General features: G+C 37.9%; 1 protein-coding gene across 1 annotated transcript; it reads right to left on the bottom strand.

The window, feature by feature from the left end:
- Positions 1 to 92: 92 nt before the first annotated feature.
- On the bottom strand, positions 93 to 12057 carry LOC143880040 (S-adenosyl-L-methionine-dependent methyltransferases superfamily protein). The gene is made up of 9 exons (XM_077382805.1): positions 11289 to 12057; positions 9952 to 10101; positions 9584 to 9854; positions 5088 to 5198; positions 3934 to 4093; positions 2776 to 3033; positions 2094 to 2216; positions 1071 to 1148; positions 93 to 670 (listed from the first exon to the last, which is right to left on the bottom strand). The coding sequence occupies exons 1-9, from the start codon at positions 11934 to 11936 to the stop codon at positions 463 to 465; spliced, it is 2007 nt and encodes a 668-aa protein (XP_077238920.1). The 5' UTR covers positions 11937 to 12057; the 3' UTR covers positions 93 to 462.
- Positions 12058 to 14805: the final 2748 nt, after the last annotated feature.

Genomic DNA, 14805 nt, shown 5'->3' with positions numbered 1-14805 from the left:
TGTTGGGACCCCTTTGTAATTTTCATAGCATCAATAAAAAAAATTATTGTCAACTTTAAAAAAGAAAAAGAAAAATATATATATGATACATGAGTCTCCGGACCATGAAATGTTATAAGCCTAAATCATCCTGTTAATCAATGTTAATTAAGACAAATAATGGAGATAAATTACAGGAAAATGACTAAATTTAATGACGTAAATGATTACCAAGATTGATACATCAAAAAACCAAATATAAGCACCCCTATATGCAGGATTAGCGGAAATTCTGTGAAAGTCGCACGCTGGCTATCTGTGAAGAAGATATAAGCCCCCCCCTATATGCAGGATTAGGTGTAATTCTGACAAAGTCGCATGCTGGCTATCTGTGAAGAAGAAGCATTACATTTATCTGCTTGATTTTTCACTTACAACAAGAAAGAAAAGGAAGTAACAATTAGCCTTCTCCTGTCCACCCACTTAAGCGCGCAACAACTGCTTGTCACACATCAATATCCTTCGGCTTGCATAAGGGCCCTCTGATGTGTCGTGCAGTGCCGTCCTCCATCCCATGGCTTCTGCAATTTCCTTAACTTCTTCAATGACTGATTTGGAGTCCCGGAAGACAGCACGCCCACCCGGTCTCAGTATCCGATCCATCTCAAGCACTATGTTAGTGATGTTGCATCTGTGGCAGAATATATTGACTACTTAATAATGAGGGATCAGCTTTTGGAAATGAAAATGGGGGTAAATCTAATCTAACATAGTATGCCAGTGTTTAGAAACTAGGACTTGGACAAGAACTCGGCTGAGGTGAAAACGAGTCAACTAGGGCAAGTCAATGATTGATGACGTCAATCTTTTCATCACCTCGGGTGAGCGAAAGAAGTTTTTGACTTACTTGGTAGGGTAGAAGTTGGACTTGGATGAGATAGTAAGGTTAAACCGAAGCGAGTAGATGATTGACTAGGGGAGTTTTTAAACAATGTGGAATACTAAATTGAGATAGAAAATGAATAAATATGCACAACCCGCATAGAGATAAACAAAATTATAATTAGCAACAATGGGGTAAGAGAACATACCTTTTTTTCTCAATTGAAAAGAGGCCGGATGCATGCAATAGATCGTAAGTTCTTGGGTATGTATCAAATGGTTCACACCTGGAGAAGAGGGTTTTCCAAGCATCATGAGAGCAAAAGAGGGAAAATTTTCTGAACCATTTAATCATTGCTAACAATGGTAGTCATGACACTCGGGATCGGTAATAGATGAAAATGTGTCATATGCAGTGAGGAAGTGTAACAGAATATGGAAAAAAACCAATTTTAAATACAACCTTCTTTCAGCTTGTAGAGGTGAATTTAAGTGAAACCTAAAATTTATCATCCACTACGTCCCATCCCACTAAAAAATTGGATATCAACCATCATGTGCATGAATTCAAAGTTTTCAACTCATCAAGATAATGTACAGTCACATATACAGACTCCTTCATTCAACTGAGATTTTACATGGTGTGTGGCCGCAAAGTCAAGTATTAAAAAAAAAAAAGTATTGTATGGGGCTTCACAGGATGATCCAAGCCGTTCATTTGCTGTGCCACAACGTGAATAGGGTGTGCCCCAAAAATCCTTTCCATAGGATGATCCTAACCCTCCGATCTATAGAGGGACTGCATGTTTCCTCTCTATAGATTGGAGGGTTAGGATCATCCTATGGAAATGATTTTTGGGGCACAGCCTATTCACGTTGTAGCCCAACAAATGAACGGCTTGGATCATCCTATGAAGTGGGCCGTACAATACTTTTTGAAAAATACTGGACTTTACAGCCACACACCATATAAAATTATCATTCAACCACATGTTAAAAAGATGAGAAGTCATCCACCTAAGATTCTGGGAATCCAATCAATATTTTTTCATGCAATATTAGTAGGCTTCAGAAAATTACAAATCAAATTGCTCACGATAAAGATTTGGTTGCTTTTGATATAATTATTCAGAGTATAAGCTATAAAATTTAAAACAGCTTCAATGGAATTTCATTGAACTTGGAATCAATTTTTTAAATTCTAAAAGATGCAAAGGTGATTATAGCCATACCAATCATGGAGTACTCCAATCAGTCCCCGGTCATATATTACAGGCAAGGTGTTGGGTCCACTGACTGGTACAACATTCATTACCCAGCAATCAATCCCCAGATCATTCATTGCGGCTGCAAACCTGCCATGACGATGCACAATTACTATGCAGAATATTGAAATTATCCATTACGTGAAAACCATATGGTATACAATCATTTTTATTTTTTTTGGAATGGCAGCTATATTTATAAAAAAGAAGGATTTGATGAGGGATTAGAGGATTGAGTTAGAGCCAGTTTAGAGCCAGGGGTCGCTCCTGAATCATATATACTAGAATTGAGGAAAGGAATGATTGGTTCATGTATCTTTTTCCACCTTACTCTGGGTCTGGGTATGCCCAACCCAGTACAAACTAATATTTTGTATCGCAGGATAGGATGGGACTACTGGTCCTGAATGCTTTATGGATATTAATGAAATTTGTCATCTTTCAAAAAAAAATATTTATAAAAAAGGACCGAGATGGTTAAATACGGAAAGGAGACAAAACAACAATAATAACAAAGAGTAAATCAAGGGGGCAAAAAAAATTATGGTATATAATCATCCATAGGCAATACACAGAAACTGGACAAAGTATCTAGAAACATTATGCCATACTAGAATGGAAGTATGCTGAAGGAGTGTAAATAGAATACCCTCCAAAGCTAGCCCTCATGTCCAAAACATTTCGTAATTTTATCTTTTTCCAATGATAGGCACGGACATAACTTTCTACTATGCCATTCCAGTATTTTGATTCTGCCTTGAAAAGCTCCTTTTTTGCCATGTAAGCATCCATCTCTACCGATTGGAGCCTATCTGGTGGGTAATGCAGGCGTGCCGGCCAAGTTGTAACATTCGCCCCATATCCATTCTCTGGCAGTCTGGTGATGCATGGTTTCAGATCAACATACCTGTTAAAATAATAACAAGAATGACCTCTTATCTTCATATAAGCAAGGAAAGATTTGGAAAGAAATTCACGTACTGAGAAAGGAGTCAAGGACTACAAGACAAGTTTAATCAAGGTATTGAACTTGATAGGCAGAACGCTGGTAAATGCGTGTTTACAATTTCCATGAGTCACAATGGAAAGCAACAACGATACTTAGCAGCAAACTATGGTCACTCTTAAAGTCATACAACTTCCTTTGAAATGCCTAGGTCGCTTTATAACAATAATATAAGCAGGAGACATCTAACTGCTGTGCAGAGTGGAAAATACATCTTCTGAGGAGCATTTGTGAATTCACTAATGATTTTGAGTAATTTACAAAAGGGCATGACGTCAATTTCATATATTTGATTTCTGTCGGGTGTATTTCAAGTGGATAGCATATGAACTTCCAATGCTTCATGCTAAGAACAGAGTTATGTATTTCATATGGATAACAGAAGATTTAGGAAGAAAATATGGACATGACAATGCAAATATTCAGACAAGAGTTAAATCATTCCGCAAGGCAAGTCTTATATACGTTCAGGAGCACCCTATGGCTCATTCACGTGGTCATTTCTAACCAAATCCACATAGGAGCTTTGAATGCCAGAAACTTAGTATATTTATATAGGCCACCTATGTTGGCACTACATGTTTTGATAAATGCACTAAATCATCTTGTCTTTTATTACTTGAACAGGTGTCAAAGGTGATTGCAGTTCCCAAAAAGCCAATTAAAAAAGAAAAGACAAACTGACTTTGTGCAGTTATTAAACAATAGTAGTGCAAATAACAGTAGCCTTTATATATTGTAAAATATATTCCTGTTAAGCTTAAACATTATAGAAAAGTGAGTAACGTAGAATGATGGTACCAAACATTGTCTGGGTTATCAGTCGTATCACATAGAGGAGGTTGGACTCCAGCAACACGACTGAGATAGCAGCTGTTATTTAAAGGCTTCTGCCATATAGCAAGGTAACCCTCCTTCTTCACAAGCACCCAACAAATGCGAGTAGTGAGGTCCTCCATCTCTACAAACAAGTAAATTCCAGAATTACATGAATAATAACCCAAACAAAGTTGTCAACTGAAAAATCATTGGCAAGAACAATGAAAGAGGAAGAGGATGCGTAGGCAAGAAGGAAGAAAGCAGAAAGGTGTAGCACCAGTTACTGTAATCCGTAGTTTATTATCCTAAATGTGGTAGATATCCATGTTATCTTGCCTTTAAAGCTTCAAAGAAGTTGTTTGAAGTAGTGTAAACCACTTAAAAATGGATTTTTGGCATTTCAATACTTCCAAAAGATTTCAGTAGCTCGTAGTGAGGAAATGAAAGAAATTTCATGAATAAAAGATCAAGTAAAAAACTAACAACCCTCTAATGATGATACAATAGTGAAGGAAATCAAACTGTATAGATGAACCACAGCGATGAACAAATAATTTTTTGCTGATAAATATTGTAAGCAAACGTTCAGAGGAGCATCAGAAGTGACAATGAAGCGATTTTTGTGTTATCTAAAACATAACCTCCATAATCTTTAATTACACGTCCATGGAAATTGGGAAGAGACAATGCAGAGGTATATCAAGATTTTCTATACATTAAGCCAACAAGAAGAAGAAACTAGCATACTAATTTAAGCTTTATAACTCAGAAAAATTATCATTAAAGTAAAATTGCTCCAAAGAATATAAATTGTCTTAAATTGAAAAAATATTAATAGCGGAGGACTTCTACTGAATTTGATCCCTTATTTGATAAAAACTGAGGCAAGAAAAAGTACATAAAATAGAAGATATGCAATGGTGAGTTCCGAAGTGCCATTTCTGCTAAAGATGATAACATAAAGCAAAATTTGGACTTGTCAAACCAACTACAGGGCATGCCGACTATTCTGAAAGAATGTTATCCTGGTCATACTGAATTCTACACTTGAAATCTTCTGTAAAATAAATAATTTCAGAAAGCTTCGCAAGAACCCTAAATTTATTTTTTCCTTTGACATTTATGAGTTGAACTACCTTTCCATGCTTCTTGTTGGGGCTCTTCATGTTTGTAAACTGGTTGTGCTGCCCAAGCAAAGTATCCTCCAGCCCTGAGCATCCTGTCGACCTCAAGAAGCAAAATTCCATCTTCACCGTAGGTGAAATAAAAAAGAAGAAGAAGAAGAAGAAGAAACATAATCAGTCCTATGAAGGTAAACAAAGTTAAATCCCAGCAATCCAGCACCAGATACAAACATTTCATCTCTTCCAAAGAACTTTTATGACGTCAAAAAATTCAGGTAGATGCTAGTTTCAATATTTAATTCTCAAAAGTACTAATTCTCTAAATAACTGAATCTCCCAGACACTGGATAACAAAGAAGAGCTAAGGACGGTAGCAGAAAGTTAACAATCTCAAAAAATGCAAAAAGAAAAAAAAAAAAGAAAAAGAAAAGGATATGTTTCCTTGGCTGTAAAGATTTCATTAGATGAGTTCGCAGACAACTTTAATATGCCAATATGAGGATATAACACACATCAAAAAGAAAAATTAATTAACATGACCTTGTTATACAAAGAACATGAAGGAATTATGTTCTAATGCAATTTGTGTCGGCCCACAAGTTTCCACATGACTCCAATCAAAAAGAAATCCAAAACAGAGTTTGTTTTTCGGCTTTTCAGTATTTTTGGATATTTTTTTCTGGGAGTTTTCAAAAATCATTTCAGGGATTTCAGAGAAGTTAAGTTTAGTAAAGTTGGGCTTTTAATAAGCAATTTATTGTGATTAGGCTTCAGTAATTGCTGAAATTTTAGTTCAGAAAGTGTAATTGCCTTGGCAAACTACTCTGAAGTTAGTAGGAATTTATGGCTAGCCAAATGTCCATAGGGCCATAGTTTACATGATATTTTCACAGCATTGCTAGTGCCAGAAGACGTAGCAACAGAATTCAATCCCTGGCGGTGAATGGGGTAAAGACCGAGGATCAAGGTGCCATTATGTCCAAAATTGTCTCCTACTTTAAGACATTATACACTTCCGTAGGAAGGAGTTCTCCCACCCCGGAGGGAGTACCATGCAATTGGATGATGATTCCATTATGGGGCTGGAAAGACCATTCAGAGAAGAGGAAGTCTGGAATGTCATCTTTTTCATGAAAAGAAAACGATAAAGCGTCCGGATTTGACGCTTTCTGCATGGCCTTTCATCAAGTATGTTGGGAGTAGATAAGAGTTGACATAATAGAATTTTTCAAGGAATGCCACAATGGAAGCAGTTTAAGAAGAGACTTGGGAGCCACTTTCATTACCCTTATCCCTAAAAGAGATGATGCGGAAAATTTGTCAGACTTCCGACCGAATAGCCTTATATTGAACGTGTATAAAATTCTTGCTAAAGTGTTGGTTGACCCACTTCAGGCGGCAACGAGAAAGATCATCTCCAAGTCCCAGTGTGCTTTCATCGATAGAAGATAAATCCTTGATGGAGCCTTGTTAGTAAATGAGTGTATTGAATACTAACACCACAATGGCCCTCTGGGGATTATCTGTAAGGTAGATATGGAAAAAGATTAAAACAAAGTGGAATGGAGCTGCCTAGAGTACCTCGAATGGGCTTTGGTTCGAAGAGGAGGGATTGGATGACGAAGTTTATCTCATAAGTCTGGGTTTTGATCCTAGTTTATTTTTTTATTTGAGTGATAGGTTTTGGGTTTATATCCTAATTAGTGGGTCACCTAAGGGGGTTCTTCAAAACCTCTAGAGGACTTCGACAAGGGGGCCTTTTATTCCCTCTCCTATTGATCATCATGGCCGAAATACTACACAAAATGAAGGATAAGGCAAGAGCTAGAGGCCTAATTGATGATTTATTTGTCGCCCACCCAGCAGGGAAATGATACCCTACTTTTCAGCACTCCGGACCTAAGCAAGATCAAGAACCTAAAGGATGTAATTAGATGTTATGAAGTGATTTCCGTCCAAAGTGTTAGCTTCTCTAAATATGCGGTGATGCAAGTCCGGTTGGGGGATTTGGAGGTGGAAGTTTTCAACATAGATATCTGGTACAGGAGCATATCGCTTAAAGAAATCTTATTCTCTTTATATTCTATCTTCACGTGAAGATATCTATTTGGCTGATGCTTTTACTAGACAGGATGGAGCATAACACTCGAATTTCTTTTTTTAGAAGAAATATTTTGGTTGAAAGTTGGATATTGTGGCATCTTTCCTAACCAAGATCAGCTCTATCTACATTAGCGTGCGGGATCATGATAAAAGGGTATGGAAATGGACATCGATGGGTATCTTCACTGTGAAATCTTTCTATGAACATCTAGTCCAGTCGTCCATTATATCAGTAGCTGGAAATCTTATAGTGAAGTCTTTCTGTGAAATCTTATTGTAGTTGTTTATCTCTTTTCCTTTGTATCTTGACCATCTCAGTCCTTTCGTTTAATATTATTGGCTATCATTTAAAAAAAAAAATCAGTAGCTGGATGTGTTTGATTTTCTTAAGTCCCTTAGAGAGTCCTCCATTTTGTTGGACTGGGTGTCTAGATAGGATCCTTATGATTGATCACCTTTGTCATAAATGTATTTTGATTGTTAATCAATGTTCCCTCTGCCTGTCCGCTGACGAGTCAGTTGAGCACCTGCTCTTACAAAGCAGTTTCACTTGTAACCTCGCCTCATGGTTACTTGGGTTCTCCCTCGCATGGTTTTAAATTTCGCCGAAACGTTTCGTTTCGGCCGAAATATTTCGGTTTCGGTGGAAAACGAAACGAAATTCACAGTGAGTCGGAAAAGTACCAAACTTCGCCGAAACATTTCGGAAATTTCGGCCGAAACGAAACGTTTCGGTAAAATTTCGGTGAAATTTCGGAAATTTTGGTGAAACGTTTCGGTGAAATTTCGGAAATTTCGGGGAAACGTTTCGGAAATTTCCGAAATTTCGGTGAAATTTTTACAAGATTTCGTCCGAAATTTCGTACCAAAACCGAAACCGAGATTTAAAACCTTGCTCCCTCGTCGCATTGTCACACTTTGAGTCGTGTAGATTTGCTGCTTGGACCCCTAGAGGAAGAATCTTGTGGAATCTATTCTCTGTTGCCATTCTGCCTCGCTTGGAAGGAAAGAAACAAGAGTCTTGAAAGGATTTTTCAAAGGCGTAGGGAATATTCAAAAGCAAATCTTATACACGGCTGTCCAGTGGGCATTTAGCCATGACGAGTTCAAAGGTATTTTGGTGTTCACCTTCTACAGGTCATGTGAGGAGATCAGACTGGGCATCGTGCATATGGAGGGTCCTCGACCTAAGTGGACTCCTCTTGGGAGGATCAAGCTAAACTCTGAAGGATTGAGTTTAGGCAATCTTGGCTCAGCAAGTATCAGGGGCCTTCTGAGCGAGTGAAGTCATTGGCGAAAAGGGTTCCAATGAGACAGAGGTCCAAGCGTTACTCCATGGGATAGAGCAGATCATCATCGAAGGAGACTCACTCAATAATGTCAGATGTGTGAGAGACCAGAACACAATTATTCCATAGAGGTTCGCAGATGCTATTTTCAAAAAAAAAAAAAAAAACAACGTTCGTAGATGCTTTAGAGGAGATCTATTATAGATTAGATGGTCATGATTCTGAGGTCTGGCACATCTGGCGATCCACTAACTCAGAAGCGGATGCTGCTGTTGCCCATCCACGTGTCGATAGAGAGATGATTTTGACCTTAAACTACTTGCCTCCTTGAAGATTTATTGGTGGTTGTGTTATTCCTGTTTGTTGTTTTATTATTGTATAATTATGACTTTCTATCCCTTTTAACCACCACGGTCATTGGGTTTTGCTTTATTTACTAAAAGCCACATCATTCCCAAGAAAAAATACAAAATGAAACATGTATCAAAATAAAACTTATAGAATACATTTGTAATTGGTTATATTGATTTCTAAAAAAATTCCTAATTATTGGGGATTTTTTCCAGGCATATCGGGTGATTGACGATATGTATCAGATTCGATGTATCAAATACAATTCAACTACCAGAGACAAAACCTTCTCATAATGCTCACTATTTCTTATGGGTAATTAGTCCTTTATAATTTTGAAAAACCCATGTTGTCAATGAAGCAACTGGTTCAGTCCATATGGGGCTTGTAAGTTCTTCACTTGCGCAAAAGCATCACCTATGCCCTTTGCCAATTATAAATGAAGGCATATGCCGCAAGCCGGGTGCAAGTTCACTCAATTTTGGCACCAAGAGAACATAACTACCTGAAACTACAAATATCCTACATTCTTCTAAGTTCCAAGCAAATCAAAGATAGTATGCCGCCAAGTAACTGCAAAAGAACTGTATTTTTCCCTCTTACGTGATAGCACAGCCAGCAACCCAGGAACAATGGTTGGATTGTGAGGCAGAAGAACCAAAATATGCATCATATAGAATTAATTGAGAAAACACGGATGGCATTGGACATAGCTTAAACTAAATAGATGTTTTCGGATTTGATGCAAAATAGAAATGGACATACCATCACGGGTCCAATTAATTCGACATCTTGAACAATGTATCAGGTCAAAGGCCTGACTTGGATACAACAAGCGACGTGTTGCAAAAGCTGCCACCATAGCAGGCACACCACGCTCAAGAGCAAATTGAATCTGGTTCTCATGAACATCTTTTGGTGCTACGGAGAGAGGAATCACATTCCGCGAAAGCAGAAAAGCACCAAAGCTTGCAACCCCACATCCAACATCCAAGACAACTCTTGTATGATGACCAAATGCTATGTCTGGAACCATCTGCATATTCAGGTCAAACAAAGAAAATTCGATGACTAGAGTCATGGGGACCTGAATACATCTATCATATTCACCAATAAATTTTTAAAGAACCAACCTGTGACATCTGGTCCAGGTATTGATCTGCCCCATGTATAAACTGTGTTCCACCTCCTGGGAATTTAAATTTATCCTTATATATAGAAATCCAGTTCTGACCCCCCTTGTCTTCAACCAAACGTGGGTGTGGTACATTGCTGAACCATACCTGTGATAACAACTCAAAGTCTCATTATGACTGTTGGATATGTAAAAAAACACATTCAATAAGTAACAACGTCCACTATTCAAGTAAGAAGGATGAAAAGTGCAATTGAAATTCCTGTCTTCAGGAAACAACTCGTCAACTACTATAATATTCAAAACCCTGTCTTGAGAAGCACCGCCCAAACCCCAAAAAAAAATAGATTTAAAGTGTTACAAAACTTGTAGATTGACTTTGAACTTGGCCAATTCAACTTGGTCTGGCTGGTTTCCAAGTAATATTTCTGCATTAGTTCATGTCTGAGCACAAAGGGGTTAACATGGCATAGAAAGTAGAATCTCATAATGGAGATATTTTCAGAAGATCAAAAAGTAGTTGCTTTCACTCTTGCAGAAATACCCAGATTTACTAAAGCCTCTTCCACTCGCATAATAAGCTTGATATGGACCCATCTGCACACTGCAAACAACACCTACTACGTATTTTATATAGATTTTGACAGCAGTAAAAGGGACAGATCAGCTGTATACACTTCGAGAAATGATACTATGGGACGCATTTACGTGAGAATTTCAAAGACATATAATGATTGGCCTCCACATATAACATCAGCTAATCTAGACTCTAGACCATTCATCCAATGACCAACATTCACAGGTGATGAACCCGACTTCATTCCAACAAACAAACATCTGACTGAATGACTTCTACATTCTGGATCATTGTTAAACTTTCTTAACCATCCCATTGGCATAAATACAGTGAATGGTTAGGATTGTCTAATTGGGCAAGACGTCACTATATAGGGTCACCCAAATGAACAGTTCAGATCATGGGAAGTCATGTGGGTGGGCCCAATCACTGTATCTCATGGTAATTCTTAACATTCTTAAGTAGATTTTTCCTCTCATTGTAACTCTTAAGCGAATCCCGTGGTACCATTCACCATATTACATCTTCTAGTATTTGCACATAATACTAAATCTCACTATAACAGAACATACCTTCTAACAAAAAATTAAATTTTCTTCTGATTCTAGTAAACCAATAATCCCCATTCCACTATACAACAAAAAAAATTAAGGTATTCTCTCTCGCCTTCGATTGCAAATTCTAATAGCAAAATTGAAACAATTAATGACAAAAGATAATCAAATCGAATAAAAATTCACGAATAATTTATGATATACCTCATCCCTACTTCTTGGCCATGGGATCGGCGTCTTGTAATTCTTCGGCGCTGGAACTAAACAATCCAACGCGGGACCCGCAGGGCAATGCCGCTCGTATTTCTCTCCCTTCTCTGTAGATTTCAGCTTCTTAATCTCTTCCACATTATCCAAACAAGGTATATACTCTCTCATACTATTCGAACACAAAGGAAATCTCTTCAAACTAACCCTAACCCTAGCATTCCCATTCCCATTCCCATTCCCATTCCAATTCCCCCAATTCTCAATTTGATCCGGATCAAATCCCCCAACATCAAAATCCTCACGCATCGTCCCATTCTCATCGATGATTCCGAACCGTACAGGCGGCGGCGGCGGCGGCGGCAGATCGGACGGTGGGGGAATTAGGGTTTGGATGGGAACAGTTTCTGAGGTGTTGGAAATTAGGGCATCAATGTCAAAGGTTTTGTTAGCGTTTGGGGAGATTATGACAGAAGATGAAGACTGAGGGGTTTTGTTAGAGTTGAAGAAAACGAGTTGATCGTAGCCGTCGGATTCGATCCATCGTTTGCCGAGATAGAAAAAGGCGATGGATGCGAATGCGAAGATGAAGAGTTTTATGATTAGAGGAGAAGAAAGCGTGTCGGTGTTTCCGAGGGGTTTCATGCCGGCAAAGGAATTGATTTTTCGGGTTTGGATCTGAGAAGGAGAGACGAATGTTTTGGCCTACTGTGGAGTATCGTTTAGAACTTTCTATGAAAAAACAACACTTCAAAAACGGGATTACAGGGGGGTATAATTTATGAGGGTAGTTTTGCCATTTTAATATAAAAAGGACCAAAATATCAGGAACTAATATCACAAGGGCTATGATATATTCGCACCCCCCCGTGTGATAATGGAACGTTAATTGACGTCAAAAAGCGTTAAAGCCTGCTACTTTCATACTTTGCCCTCCTTTTTTTTGACGTCAATTCATGGTAGAGCGGTGTGAATTATCCTACACATGGTGAGCATATATTATCTCCCTATCACAAACGTCGGAAGAGGGTATTTGTCCGGTCCCACGCTTGATCTCGGTATCTTTATTTAGAAATTAGAGCAGTGATAGATTCGCACCCTCTATAGGATGATTCGCACAACTTTAAAGGAGAGTATGTGGCAGACTTACCCTTTTTTTTATTCATGGTGCGAATTATCCTACTGGGGCGCGAGTTTATCATTTGCCCAAAAATTAATGCCCTGATAAGGGCTGCCTCACTTTAGTATATTATGAGTAATTTAGGTCGGTTAAATATATACATAATAAAGAGGAAGGGGGGTTTACTGTTCACCGTTGATGTGGCAGCCCTCCCCTTCCTCCCTCAGATGTGTTGGGTATACAATATAACCCATGTATGTTCTAATATAAGCCCAGTAAGATAATGGACCGCTGTATTGGGCCTATTTGGGCTAGAGTCTACTAACCTATTAAAACCCTATTGTATCTAATATATATATAAGGGCTAGAGGCAACAAACTTGGTATTCCAAAATTAGATACCTTAGGTGTAATGCTTCAAGCAACCTCTTGCTTGACCTAATTACTATAACAAGATGTACACGGCATCTGAATTTCCTAAGTGTAATGGATAAATTAGAATTTAAAAGGCCTTTTCCTTTTCTCTCTTCAAAATTCTTATGTTGCTATTTAATGCTCATATTTCCATTTTTATCATGTGGCATCATCTCCATTTAATTTGATAAATACTAAAGGCGTCCATTTAATTTAATATTTATCATCATTTCCATTTAATTTGATAAATACTAAAGCCGCCTCAAGAAAGCCTCTAGAAATTGAAGGGTTAGAATAATCCAATATGGGTAGATTTAGCTCTATTACCCATCAACAACAAAGCATAGGAAATCAATGGTTTGAGATCACTCGTCAAATAACCCCCACTTGTACTTTTGCATGCCTGCTCATATTTTCTAGTCCTCACAAAAATATGCCCATCCACCATATAAAGGTAATAAGCTCTTATATAATGTCTACATAGGCAGATGATCTAAACCGTTCATTTGTTGGTCACCATGATAGTTATTTTTTGAGTCGTCTATTTTATACCAAATATATCAGTGGTTAGGATCATCTTACAGATATGATTTTTGACACATGGAGTGGGAAACTGGTTTTAGACGGTGAATACTAAGCTAAGACGAACTAGGTTTGGACCATGAGAACCCCTTTTCGCCATGTTTGGATTGAAGGAAATTTCTCGATAAGTTCGGAAGAGAAAACAACCTATTTTTTGGGAGAAAAAAAAAATCCACGCCTTTCATTTATTTGATTACAAATGAAAAATGTAATTTGAACCATCACAGTTCAAGTTTTATTTCCTAAGGTGCTCGAACATTCATGCACATGTAATGGGTGTGCGGCCTTTGATTTTTGTCTTTTTCTTTTGAATGATCAAGTGCCGCCTTCGATATTTGATCTTGACCTTTGATATTTAATCCAACGGTAACTAAATTTTCAGACGTTGCCATTGGATCAAATATCAAGGGCCGCATCTATGTCATACGTCGTACCTCGATTGTGAGCGTGAACGCGTGCACATCATATAATTTCACCAATTTATAATGGAGAAAATTGTTCATGCGCAGGCTTAAGTGGCTTAAAAAGCCTCCCATTGGTTCGTATAGCGGGTCCACCTTTGCGGGGTCCACAAAAGCTGACCGATGGGAGGCTTTTTAAGCCACTTAAGCGCAGGGAAGCTCTCTGAGCAGCTGCGCAGGAACACTGTACTCTTTATAATGATACTAGTGAGACAACCCGTGCTATACACTGGGCACAGGTGAAAATCATTTTTGATCAAAAAGAAACAGTGAGAGAATGAAAGTAGAGTAAAGAACAGACATATGAGCGAACAATGCTTTTGAGAGAATGGAAGTTGACTAAAACAAAAGAGGATGTGCATGGTGGATGGGAGACAAAGGATCAGATGCAAAGAAGCATCTTGTTGCATCTTGTTGGAGAGACCGAAGCATAAAGAGCAAGTTATGAACAATAAAAGTACACTCAAGTAATGTAAAAAGCCTTATTCAACAAAAAGGAGGACTAAATTAAGAGAAAACTATTTTTTGTTAATGCAAATACAAAGAGTTGATACATAAGACTAAAAGGGCCTATTTGGATAAACACATCGGCCCTTAGACATTCGAAAGGAAAAATAAGAAATTTAATCATATACCTAAGATTGCATGTAGTTAGTCCTTCTTCTCTGCTAATCAACTTGAAAGTCGTTTGTGCACAATAAATCAAACCAAACTTAGTAAAAAAAACAACAAAAATGTATGAAGAAGCTATTTCTATTCGGGAATGCATGTGTATCTAAAGATTCAAAAAACCACTTTCCTTCTTCATTGGTCTGTATCTCGTGAACCCTTTCTGACAGCCTAAGTCATATTGCCTGGGTCAAGCATGCTTAGCTTCAAAATACTTCATATAAGCTACCAATATAGCAAAAGCATGTGAACATAAAATGCTCATCGAT

This window comes from Tasmannia lanceolata, unplaced genomic scaffold, assembly GCF_043159265.1.
Source record: "Tasmannia lanceolata isolate RefF3 unplaced genomic scaffold, GAP_Taslan_0.1 ptg000006l, whole genome shotgun sequence".
Classification (NCBI taxonomy): domain Eukaryota; kingdom Viridiplantae; phylum Streptophyta; class Magnoliopsida; order Canellales; family Winteraceae; genus Tasmannia; species Tasmannia lanceolata.
Note: the sequence above shows the minus strand (reverse complement) of the source record. Positions and strands in the feature narration are given on the sequence as shown.

Coding starts and splice junctions, on each gene's coding strand:
- LOC143880040 (XM_077382805.1), bottom strand. CDS start 11,936: ATGAAACCCCTCGGAAACACCGACACGCTTTCTTCTCCTCTAATCATA. Junction 9,855..9,951: donor ACCTGGACCAGATGTCACAG/GTTGGTTCTTTA, acceptor CTGAATATGCAG/ATGGTTCCAGACATAGCATT. Junction 671..1,070: donor TTTTCAATTGAGAAAAAAAG/GTATGTTCTCTT, acceptor ATTCTGCCACAG/ATGCAACATCACTAACATAG.